The sequence below is a fragment of the Pieris brassicae genome, chromosome 2 (genome assembly GCF_905147105.1).
Source record: "Pieris brassicae chromosome 2, ilPieBrab1.1, whole genome shotgun sequence".
Classification (NCBI taxonomy): domain Eukaryota; kingdom Metazoa; phylum Arthropoda; class Insecta; order Lepidoptera; family Pieridae; genus Pieris; species Pieris brassicae.
In genome coordinates this window covers 5,965,349-5,978,746 of record NC_059666.1, presented here as the reverse complement: position 1 = coordinate 5,978,746, position 13,398 = coordinate 5,965,349, and the positions used below count along the sequence as shown (strand labels likewise).

The following is a 13,398-nucleotide window of genomic DNA, read 5'->3' as shown; positions in this document are numbered from 1 at the left end:
TAAAAATAAACGACATAAGATACTTATTGAATTCGTTATTAGTTAACTGTATACTAAAAACGGTACACGATAACACTTTCATAATTTACATACAGATCGTATTATAGAAAATAGATAGATCTGTATTATAGATATAGAAACGAATATGAAAATGAACAGCTAAAATTAACAATATTTTAATTGTTGGCCACAATATATATAACATGTTGGCCATGAAGTTATTGGTTCTACGATTAGATCACGACCTATAATTAAATTCACTATGGACAATGGAATACTAATCTCAATCGTATTTTTTTCGGTTTGACAGTTTGTCGCCTGTGAATGTGAAATGTAAATGTTCGTTCCGTCTACAAATTTATGATAATTTAGACTTGAATGCAACGATATTAAAACTGCTTTTAAAACAACAAATCATTATATCAAATTATTTGGGACACAATACCGAAATTTAAATGTTGTTCTTGTTTTTTATGTGTCCTGGACATATCCACAAACTGGTCACATGACAATGCGTGAACGAATGTCATTCCCACACAAATTTATTTTTGTCTCAAGCCAGAAATCCTTTAATTTTAGTGTAATTAAGTGCTTAAGTGGTCTATGTCCGCGCAAATGCTCAATCACAGCCCGCCATAGCAGAAGACATTACTAGAATCCCGGATGTTTGTTAAATTATTTTTTAAATTTGTTTTACATAAATTACAAAGCATGTAATCATACAAAAGTCAGTCATTCATTACTCACTACCCATTTTAAGTCACTATTTATGGCAGATGATCCGTAATTAAGCGATTTAGTAACTGCCACGTTTAACCCCAAGGCATACCTTGACATTAAATGTTTCAATTAGAAGTTTTACAAAAGTATTAATCAATTTTAAGTCTAAAACACCCACAGGATTTAAATATAATACCCGCTTATGTCATTTAAGGATTTTTTGACTATTTAAATAAACCAATATCGAATAGGTAAGTCGCTAAGTCATTGATTAGGGGAATTCTACTTATTCGCTTTCTTCTTCTAAAGATGGCCGAAATTTGAATTGGAATTATTCTGTTTAAGTTTTTTTCTAGCTAAAAATAAAAATACCTATCGATTATTAGCCTGGATTAAGCTCTTATGTAAAAGACCTTCCGAGCGTAATTAGAAATAACAATAACTCTCTATGTATGCAACTGGACTTGGATGAACTACTTCATTCACACTCCTACTTGAAAAATTAGAAAAGAAGTTCCTTGGAATTTGAAAAAAAGTACAGTTCCTTTTCTACATTTACCCTTGATTGCGAAGATCTTGATGGGTGTATGTATTCTACTCGCAAAGGCTAGCGTTAGCGACCTATTTATGAAGGGTTAGATACTAATACTACCCCAAGAATACTAAGATTTAAAAGTGTAGTACTTTATTTTTAACTGTATTATTTTATCGATTTGTTAAAATTTTGTATTTTCTAAATAAATAACAATTAAAAATAAACACACTGCCTATATAATTTTATTTGCCCCTGTTAGGTGTCAATAAATAGATACAACAATTCAACTACTACTTACAATGGTTAAAAATAATAAAGGAAAAAAAATCTCGCTAGCATATATAAAATAACACATAGACAGTGTCATCATTATCGAAATAATTTTTAGAATTGGTTCAGTAATTAGAGATTATTCTTTCAAACAAACTAAAAAATATTAGCTTCACGTTTTTAAAATATTTATTGGTAAATATTATATTCGACTCTGACAATTACAAATAAATACACTTAGGCCCTACAGGTTTAGTTTGCATATAATACTACGCACCCTTCAAATGCCCTAGAGTTTGTATTATAGATGCGCGACCGTTGCGCCGTTGTTATTGGGTTTGTCACTAATGCGGGTGGAGGGAGAAGTGCATGGGAAATCATAAATTTGGCTATCCTTAGGCCCACACTTAAAGTAAAAAAGAAGAAAAATATTCACATTAGTAGATAGATCAAACAAGCAGTGTAGTGACGAGGTATTTAAAGTTGTATATATATATATAGTAATTATTACATTTGTACAATGCTTAACCAGCAATGTAACGCCATCTGTGGTTTGCTGTTCTTACTACGTGTTCTTTGAACAACGTCTTATGTCCGTATTTGTCTTAACGCATATACAGATGGTAGACAAATCACTAAAAAAAAATTGTATTAACTTCATTCAGCTTCTCGATAATTTAGCACGGAGGATTAAGTAAGTATAGGAGTCATATTAAGCGCACCGACTGAGCTTTTCTATCATATTAACACTAATAAGTAAAAAGTTTTTAATATGTTACAAAACTATAGTAGTAAAGTAACTTAGTAAATAAAGTTTATATTCTCAAATATAGATCTAATTGGCTGATACGAAATATAATGTCAATTTAACGTGGTACCATAGCCACTTAGAAATAATCTGTGGCAAATACCGAATAGATGACTAAAATATGGCCCACAGAATCTCACCTCTATAATTCGTTGACGTTGACAGTATATCAACAAAACAGGAAAATGAAAAAGCAAAACGTCACTAGTTCAGTTGCAAGATGGCGAACGTTCGGGATAGTGATACATCCTTGTGGCTTCACAATAAACTCGGAATTTCGAATGATTCGTGGACAACTGGTTCAATTTGCACACAATTAAATGCTGAAGTATTAAAAAATATCAAGGATTGCTTCCCGGATTTACAAACTCAAGTGAAATTGAAATTGTTGCTTAGTTTCTTTCATATCCCGCGCAGAAATGTTGAAGAGGTAACTTTTCTTTTTATTCTATGGTTTTGCGTAACTGCATGACGTATTGCGTCTCTTTCGTATTTATTTTAAATTTAATTAGAGTGAGCGAGATCGTCAGGTGTAAATAAAATTAACTTTGTTGTCAAATAAATGCAATTTAATTACAGCACTTATAACACGCATGGTAGTATTTTACAAGAAAGTATAGGTAATATTCCACATATATCCTGTTAAATGTAACATAAATATTAAGTTGGTATTGGCACAGTATGATATTCTTATTAATTATATGAAAAATGAATTACGTGTATATTTATATATTAATTCATTACTTAACCCCAGAAAATGCCAGTTTTTCTTCTCAACACCCTAATAGTGATTGAGGTAAACAGAGGTAGGATCAGTATATTTCCTATCAGGTTATTCATGTGTATACCATTAATCTTGTTACAACATACTAAATTTATACTTATAAACCACTACCAATTTATTTACTACTTTCATACAATGCTAAAATATATAAGTGTTTTATGTAAAAAACTAATAAATCCTTAGTCCAGAGTTTAACCATATTTGTCACTCTGAATAGCTCCCTCATATCTGGATCATAGTAGAGTAGGGTCTGGTTTAAGAGATAATTATAAGGACCAATGAGTCATTACTTTAATATACCTTTATAATATTTTCTGCATTAAAGTCAAAAAGTATCTTTGTCTAACTACTATACTGATACCAACAAAGTGTAGCTCTGTTGTAGCTTAATACACAAGGTTTTTTAAATTAAGTTTTCCACTATATATTAATCTATTACAATAACAAATACACCTGGCATTATACTTTGTATGCATCATTTCAGTGGAAAAATGAACTGGAAGAGATTATTGAAGTGGCAGGCGTGGACTCGGACCTCTGGGTTGCTATGCTTGCTGAAGTGCTCAAAACATTCCCGTCTGCAGGAACCCTTAATACAGAGATAGCAGAGTTTGATGAGACAAGGCCAATATTCAGTGATATGATTAATGAGCTCAGGAAGCTGTTGGCCAAGCATTCAGACCTTGGACTGTTACCACTTGAGTGCCTATATCTAAATAAAAATGCCTTAGTTTCAGTGGTGAGTGCCTCCACCAATCATGACAATATCTGCTTATTGTTCTTTCCTCAGGTTTTATACATGAAAGACTTAACATATATTGACCATGCTTACATTATAATTTTTATGTAGACATTGAAGTCTGACTTTAATTAAATATAATGGACCTTGTCATTCTTTAGTGAATTGCCTTAACTCTTTAAACATAGATTTTTTTTCAAAACCAAAAATATAGATGTATTAATAATGATTATTGTTAGCTAACAGAAGACATCTCTCGTAGCAGTATATATTACATTATACATACAGGCCGAATATTTTTATTCATGTAACACACACATATCAGTAATTTATGTAATATCACTTGCAGGTGGGACAACAACCCAATCCAGTGAAGCATTTTACACTAAAAAGGAAACCCAAATCTGTAGCTTTAAGGAGTGAGCTGCTGGCAAAAGCAGCTGAAGTTCAAGCCAACCAAAAGAAAGCCCAAGCTCCCACTGTACCTGTTAGGAGTAGGGGAATGCCACGTAAAATGACAGACACAAGTATGTTAACTATCAAATGTTGATACTAATATTTATTAGTTGCAAAACTCCCAATAAGACAGCACAGATTCATTTCTATATCAGAATTTTTGTTACCAGCAGGTAGAGGTAGACCTAGCCCATAACAAATCACTCTTAGGTCCTGAACTATAATCATCAATTACAACAGTCATTGAATTTACCACAAGCATTATAATATTAACTAGGGATGCATCGATACGCTGATACGATACCTATACCGATACGCTTATAGAAATATCGATACCGATACCAACGCTTTTCTATTTAAAATTAAATTAAGGTTGGTATATATCAAGTTAGGTTAAAGTTTTTAAAATTAAAAACTAAGAGTAATAATTAAAATTAAATAAATAACTGTAAATAATTAATATTAACATTGATAAGATTTTTGTAATTCTGTATTTTATTTGATTTGGTATCGAAAAATTACTACGCGCGGTAACTACAATATCTAGTGAAATGGAATATTTCGGAACAAAGCGGGAGAACAAATTGAATAAAACGCAGGGATTCCCTGGGCATAGATAGCCCGTGTCTCGTTTGCAACTAACCAGTTCAACCAAGATGCGCGTTTTTAAAGCGCTAAATTAAAAAGTATAACTAATAAGTATGGGGGGTGCCGATATATCGGCAAACCCAAAGTATCGCCGATATATGGGTTCGGTATCGGTAGCGGATGCATCCCTAGATTTAACGATTATATGAAAATAACACGAAGAACTAAACCAATTACTGTATTTTACAAAATTGTTTGAAAAATTTTTTTGATATAATTGTAATTAAGCAGTAAGTAAAACTTCCATTTGTGTACTGATCCTGATCGGAAATTCTTTGCAGCTCCACTAAAAGGCTTACCATCTCGGTGGACTGCGCGACCCGTTCCACAGCCCGTGCCGAGACCTACTCCGCCGCCCAGAGCTGGCATTAAGCTTCTAGATATCACGGAACAGCCTGCCACACATGCCCAGATTAAAAAAAGGAGAAAGTTAGGTAAGAAAAGTATTGCATTTTTGTGTGAATCAAAATTATATTTTCTTTAATTGTTGTGTGCTATGTATATTTTATATATTTGCAACTAAAAGCGCTTTACTCATCATAATAATATACTATGTTAATGTTAATTCTACACTCTATACATTAAATAATATCCTAATTATCTTTGCGTCTAAAACCCACAGAATGTGAGTTATAACTGTTCCTTAAATTCCTGTTATTGCATAAACATATTGAATGAACTGAAAATTATAACTACATTTATGTTTTATGTTTACAAACTACAAATTTCTGTTATACATTTTTTACATATACAGAAAATGCTAATTCTAATAACTGTTATGAATAGAAATGGAAGAAGGTGTGAAGAAACCGCCCCCATCAGCTTCGCCGCCACCGCCAGACTTTAAGAACATCAAGACAGAGGAGCCTCCCGCACGTAAATACTTTTTTATTGTCAAAGTCTCGTTACTTTCATATTTTTCTAAAGTATTAAAGAATAACATTTCAAATTTAAAACATATATGTTTCTTTTATATTCCAATACATTCACATGATTTAATATTTTATAATAATGTCTTTATTTGCCTTGAAAGTGCTACATATGATGGAACTACAAACAACTCGATTTAACGACGAACCGCCTAAAGCGTCGAAATCACTCGGCTTCGGTTGGTTTACCTGCCTTCCATACAATTATACACCTTACATAGCATCACACCCACCATCAATAAGGTCAATTAAATAATAAAAAGTACTTTTTACCGAAATTAGTTAAAATGCGGAACTGAACTTTTTATGAAATCCGTTCTTTTGTTTACAAATTGGGATTGCTTGCACGAGCTTTATGACGACTCAATATAGCAAGATATTAGTAAAATAATTTTTAAAAATACATCATAATTAGTGGTGCAGCTAAAGACGTCAGGCGAAAGTGACAGACTATACACGTATTATAGCGTTCAAATAAGAAATGTTTTGTATGTAATTACTAACCCTAGTCTGAAGCACTTTTTTTCTTTTTCTAATACAGATTTTCTTTCCATTTAACAAGTAAAAATATGCACAGTCTATTGAGTGTCTTTATATAGAGTTTACACTGTATATGTGTTTATTGATTTTTTTAAAGAAAAAGGATGGTTCTTGTTTAACTTTCTTTTGAACTAAATATGACATAATAAATAAAAAGCCATTAAATATGTGTCAGTATATGCTTGCAATTTTTTATTGTATTGTGGTGAAATATACCAAGTGGCTTTATTCAAGTGATTGAACACATCGCGGTTCGCCAAATTATTTATGTGGATTTATTACATTACTAATTTTGTAACTATTGATTTGATATTAGGACCTTTGCCAAAGTTAATTTTATTTGGGTGTCAACTCTACCTTCCTTATCATATTTTGTAATTTGTATCTAATATTTACATATTTAGAATTTGTATTTATAATAATAATAATTTATTGCAAGAATTTTGGTACAAAAAGTTCGCATATTCTGCCACACACAATGGCGCGCAAATTTGTCTTTAGAGAAGTTTTACAGTCACATTAAAATTGGTCAATCCTTATATTATTTGTATCGTACATATCATATCAAATGTTATTAATTTATATGAATTACAGTGTTTCACGCAAATAGTCATTTATTGAGTAATACATTTTTTCCATAAGTAATACACCAAGTCGATTCTAGTTGGAAGATCTTTTAATTATCTTCTGGTAAATTATTGTAAACCTTAATAGCCATACAAAAGGTGTTTTTCCTAAACAATTCCAGATTGAGTTTTGGCACAGCCAATTTCTCCCCATATATCTATATACAATCATGCGCACAATTATATTTTTTTTACAGCAAGCACAACCGAACCAACCACTGAGCCAGAACCAAGTGAACAGCCATCAGAAACGACACCTCCACCAGCTCAAACGCCAGTCCAAACCAAACCGCTGGTGGTCGGCGGTGGTAAGCTGGTGCTCGCTCCAGGCAAACCAGTATTACTCTCCACCCAGAACCTTCTCAACACACCTGCACTATTGCTGCAGCAGGGCGGCAAAACAGTGCTCCTGCAAAACGTGAAGCCAATGGCCCACCCAGGGCTGCCGCAACAGCAAGTGCAGCAGCATGCTATTGGCCATCCGGTATGTCGAGCAGTATTATAATTTTAAATTGTACGATGATGGCCCCTGTTGTGACACCCCGTATTAAACATCTCATCTTTGAGTAATTTACTAGCTGATATACAGAATAGAACTAGTAACAATTTCCTTCAATTAAAATTAGGGCACACAGAGGACCGAGGTATATTGTCAACAAAGAACTTGCTTTAAAATGAAAAAGGACGTTAAAACCTACATAGTTGATTAATAACTATGAGCATACTATTGTATGCTGTATACTATTGTATGTAAACACTTTACCTGCTATACATCTGTTGAAGCAGTCAGTGCTGTTTGATCGTAATTGATGCTTCCCAAACGTCATTTTGGATACACGATAACCCCCGGATAGAAATAGTAAATTTAATATACAAAAAATTACTTAAGAGTATATATATCTATTTACTAAAGAGTCTAACATATCACGTGGGTTTTATAGGTACAGATAAAGATATTTATAATACATAAATATAACATTGCGTAATAGATGTAGAAGATGTAGATATTTTAAAACCTAACTATGCTAGATATAATACGACAGATTTAGATTTCAAGAAATAACTCATGAGATTAAAATAATAAAATATAATTGAAACAAAAATACTATTCCATAGTTACATTAAAATTATCTAGTGAAGAATTGTATGCTCGTTCGTATTTAGAACAGGGCTTATAGGAATTGCAAGGTTATATATTTATTATGTATTTAAATTTTAATGGTCCATGTAAAGATAACTCATAGTATATTTGCAAATGCATCATTTGGAGTAAGTTAAAACAAGTTTTATCCTATTTACTAAGTAACATAGTATATTATGGTAACGAAATGTAAATAAATAACAAAAGACAAGGCAAAACAGTCTAAGGGATAATAATATAATTGTTGATATATTATAGGTACAAGTTCAACAACCTGTACAACCAATACAAACGGCGGTAGTACAACCTCAAGTGCAGCAGCAGCAACCACAACAACAGCAGCAGCAACCGCAACTATTGCCCCGAAGAGGACTCTCGTTAACAGTAAGTTTTCGAATTATACTGCATTACAATAACAACTAACTTTTTATCTAAAAAAGATGATATCTGTGAAACAATTCAAGCACACTTTTATTATTCTAAATTCTAAATCATTTATTCATATAGGTAACACAATGTATACTTATGAATATCAAAAACAGAAATGTATATAAAATGCTTCCAATTTTACATTTACTGCCAGTTCTCAAATCAAGAGCGTAGAATGGGATAGAAGAACTCGCAATAATCTCTCCGCCACTCATTTTTATAACTTGTATTTATGATGTGGCTCTCTTGTTTCCTCATTGATAAATAAATAATGCATATTAAAATATCGTAATATGCACGAGATATATTGGATCTAAATTTTATAAAATAATAATATAATATGTAATTACTAAATTATTTTGGCTTGAGACTTGCTCAAGATTTCTGCTGACACTGCGCTACTAAACTTAAAAGCTTTCATTGTTACTAAATTAATTTATTTTACATATATATTAAATATAAATCTTCAAATAATCATTAAAAGATTTCTATAAATGTAAAAGCTATTAAGCGAAATTATGCTACAAACGCAACTTGGTAAATAAAAATAATTTCGTTATTTCTAAATATATATTAGTTATAGTTATGCCCTGTAATTTAATATTCGTAGAATACTGTCAACATCATGAAACTACTCCTGAATAAGAGATGCCTGGCTTGTTGATCATATTAGTTTTCTAGACTACCCTTATTATACTAATTTTCGTTTTCTAGGTTAAACGTTTGATCTATATCGCTAATAAAGTATTGGTAAATTCTTATCTATAGTTCATCACCTTTATTACAGCGCGAACAGATGCTAGAAGCCCAAGACATGTTCAGAAACGCAAATCGCGTGACGCGACCAGAAAAAGCTCTCATACTTGGCTTCATGGCCGGCTCGAGAGACAACCCTTGCCCAAATTTGGGCAATATCGTCACTATCAAATTATCAGAGAATATCGAAAATGTACTGCAGTCCGATGACACCTACCTCACAATGCTGTCAGAGATGCACTTCCAGATGAATTATAATAATGGCCAATGGACGCGGCTTAAAAAGTACCGGCATATTGATGGAATGATGCCACAAAAGGTAAAAAAACTATTGTATATGTTTCAAAAATAAATTAGTAACATTTTTGGCTTCATCATTCTAGGTATTTTATATCGGTTATTCATTTACAACATTTCAAAGTATTTTTAACAGACAAAGGTATCACTGATAATAAAAATTGTATATGAAATGTACTAATTCAATTAAGATAAGGATATTAAATTAGAAGAAACTGGTAAACTTTTGGATCACATGTTGGAACGTAAAAGTTTATGACATATATACGTGTTAATGTAAATTTAATCCTAAGAAGATAAAATTCATTATTAATTTAATTTTAGTAGAAAAAACTTTGGACGTTAGGCAATACTAAAACGAGAAACGAGTCTCACTAACGCCAATAGACTTTCATCTCATATATTTTTTTATTACGACAGACATGTTTGGCGCAAATTATTTTTGGCTAAGGCTGATTATATCTCGCAAACATATACATACATATACATGTATAAGTGTAACTTAAGGCATTGCCGCATAACTGTGCTTGGTATGCTAATAGATAAATATACCCTAAAATGTGCTATCTGTTAAAAATATTTTTTCTTTTTAATTTCTACTATTTGTCATGACACAAATTCCCATTTCAGATTCCCCCGGGCTCCACTGTGATATCAGCAAACAACCAACAACCGGTTGTCTCCATAGCCAACCAAAGTGTCGGCTAGTGTTAAGTGAAATGACTTAGTGAATGACGCTACCATAGTGAAATCGGCAGAATGTGTATTTTATCTATTCAGGTTTTTACATAAATTATGAAACTTTATGCTTTCCGTGGCTCTTTTGGTTAAAAACCACATATTCATATCGGTGAAGTGAAAACGTTTTGAAAGGGCTAAACATGAACGTCTAATTGCTGGTATGAAAAGTGGTCACAGAACTAAATATGAACGTTGGTAAAGCGGAATTTGACACTTGTGAGGGTTAATGTTCTATATCCTTGTGCTTTGAAAAAATTATATCTATATCAGTATCTCATATCTAAACGTAAAAGTATTAAAAATCTGCGTTAACTTGATTTGAAGAATTGTGTAACTCGTGCGTTGAATACGTGCCAAAAAAATTTTCACTAATGCATAGTTATGTGCTATGTCAATTAGCTATTTGCTCTCATAACCTAATTAGAAAGAACATTGCGAGAAAAATATTAATTTCGAAATACATGTTGGTGTTTATAAAACGTTTCCGATTCTAACTTCATGTTTATCTCAAGTATTAAAATGCAATGGAATTCCTGTAAATCAATTACAGGTTTGTATAAATACAGTGTAAACTCTGTACCGATGAAGAGACTGCGCATATCCTGACATAAAGAACTTAAATAGTGACTTGCAATTTCGATTGCATACATGAGAAATATTCTAATATGTACCTAATTATAATCTTAAAACTAGGTAAACTAACTAAAATACTAGAACCTTGTGGGTTCTTCAACTTACTAGAATAAAAAAAGATACTCAATCAAGGTATGTTCAAAAAGTGAAAGTTTTATAGACTCGGAGCCTATTATATATTTGTACGTTTTTATTATTAATGTTTTTATCATAATTAATAATTCGCGGAGAACGAATTAAATTTGTTTACTTCATATGGAAAAAATCGTATGTTTTTTACTACTCTAACCAACCAAAGTCTATTAAGGTATTTGACGTTTTAGCGAGTTTGGCTTTAAACAAAATGAAATTCCATAAAGTTCACACTGTGTTTGTATACATCAAAATTTTTCATACATATATACTTTACACTTGTTTAGTATTTCTTAAATTCATAGTAAAGCTGCTTTTTGCAAACAAATGAAAGTATACTGAAAATAGAGGATAAAATGCGTAAGTCTCTCAACGTAATCATAGGGTACTAGATGCGTACGCATACTCGTTTAGCATACTTACGCGTCTAGTACACTGAAGTTTAAATTGTACGTATCTAGTACAGATACCGGCAAACTTATTGAGCATTAAACAAGGGAGTGGGGGAAAGTTTGCGCATCGTACACAGCGCGGGACACAAACGTCAACTTTTTTACCAATCAAGCGAATTACACGTCACACTCCCGCTGCCCAGTGATACCTAAAAATCGCTTCAGCGCAGCCAAGGACATTTGTTCAAGATTTTTGCCGGTATCTATACACGTACGCGTTTAATACGCGTTTACACTATGGACTGTAAGCCATGTTTCTCAAATCTCACGCGACCAAGATTAGTGTAATTCACTGTAATGTTAAGTAATAGCTTTTTTATCGTAATTGGTTTAATTGATTGATATATTTAAAGACTTAGGATTTGTGATTTGAGGCTAACGCATACAATGTACGCTTGGCGTTTTAAATAGTAAATGTGTGCGAGACCTTACATACTCAACTGAGAGATTTTTTGTAATGAACGGTAGATGTTGATCAGGTCCAAGCAGTCCATGCAGGTTGTAAGACGAGATTTTTTTTTATCGCAAGATCTTTAGAAGAGTTTGTTCTGCTTATGTGGACTCTCCAAGTATCACTCATTTTCTCTACACACTTTTGTTTCACGTTCAAGACGAGTTGCATGAAATACGTTTTCAAGTTTGTCATTCCAAAATTCTCCAGTTGAAATAGTTTTTATAGCATATCTCAAATACCTATCCATTGAACTGGCGCAAAACAGTGCCTTAATGTTTTATTTTATAACCAGAGCCACTTTAAGAAGGCTGTTTTGATATCTATTTGGAGATAACTGCAAACAATCTAAACGAATTTGAAATCCTATTATTGTAGTGCAAATTCGCCGTCAAATCGTGGCTCTGGTATAGCACATGTAGTTTCGGCTCGGATCAGTGCCTTCACTTTTTAATAAATAGAAATAGATCTTTATGTTATTCAATAAAAAGGCTGAATTTATTTGTTTTAAAATAATTGGATGTTTTATGTGTCGTCGGAAAGCCGGAATAATTTTGTAAGATCCGACATATCTAAATTCAGTGATGCCTTACGTATCTGGTTAAGTATCCCATAGAGACTTTCACATTTAACAGTGCAGAAACAATGCTTTGTATTACAATTATTAATGAAATTTTTATATCTATTAAAAACGACAACGGCGTGTGTTATAGTGCGTTTACCATCAGCGTGTCAACAAATATCGGAAGACATTTTATCATACATTATGTTGTGACTTTTTGGATACCAATGCTTTAAAGGTTTGGTCAAACAGCGGACGGTGCGGGACGGCATGTTAAAAAATTTATCGAAAGTTTTTTTTTGTTGTATGATTTGCGTCATCGCTAATACAAAAGTCGAGCTTGAAATCAGCGATTTGTGAACCACTATGAAGGGAGCTCAAAAAGCTTGTTTCGAAATGCTCGAGAAATGACGGCGTCGCCCACTCGCCCCGTCCGCAACCGAACACCTCGTGTCGGATCTTAAACATGAAAACTAAGATGAATTTAAGTTTAGGCTTTTATTTTAATAGATGAATAGAAGAGATTTCTACGAGTGTTAAGTTAGTTTTACGTTGTTGTATTTCTATTTAATTCACTTTGTATATAGTAGATAGTACAAAATATTAAAGGAAAAACATATTTGAAAGTATACTTTATTTTATAAACCCAAATTCCTTATGATTTTATTATTTTAGGTCAGTTGGGAATTTGTTTATTCATCTCCGCATTTTGCCCTAGGTTTCAGCTTACAAATGTCTAAGAGAACTAT

The 13,398-nt window shown here is 32.3% G+C and overlaps 1 protein-coding gene across 1 annotated transcript; it reads left to right on the top strand.

The window, feature by feature from the left end:
* The first annotated feature begins 2,553 nt into the window (after positions 1 to 2,553).
* LOC123720134 (negative elongation factor A) lies at positions 2,554 to 13,252 on the top strand. Its single transcript, XM_045676633.1, has 9 exons — positions 2,554 to 2,763; positions 3,602 to 3,856; positions 4,206 to 4,383; positions 5,242 to 5,394; positions 5,747 to 5,836; positions 7,253 to 7,539; positions 8,455 to 8,580; positions 9,413 to 9,700; positions 10,309 to 13,252. Exons 1-9 carry the CDS (start codon positions 2,554 to 2,556, stop codon positions 10,384 to 10,386), a joined length of 1,665 nt encoding a protein of 554 aa, XP_045532589.1. The 3' UTR covers positions 10,387 to 13,252.
* Positions 13,253 to 13,398: the final 146 nt, after the last annotated feature.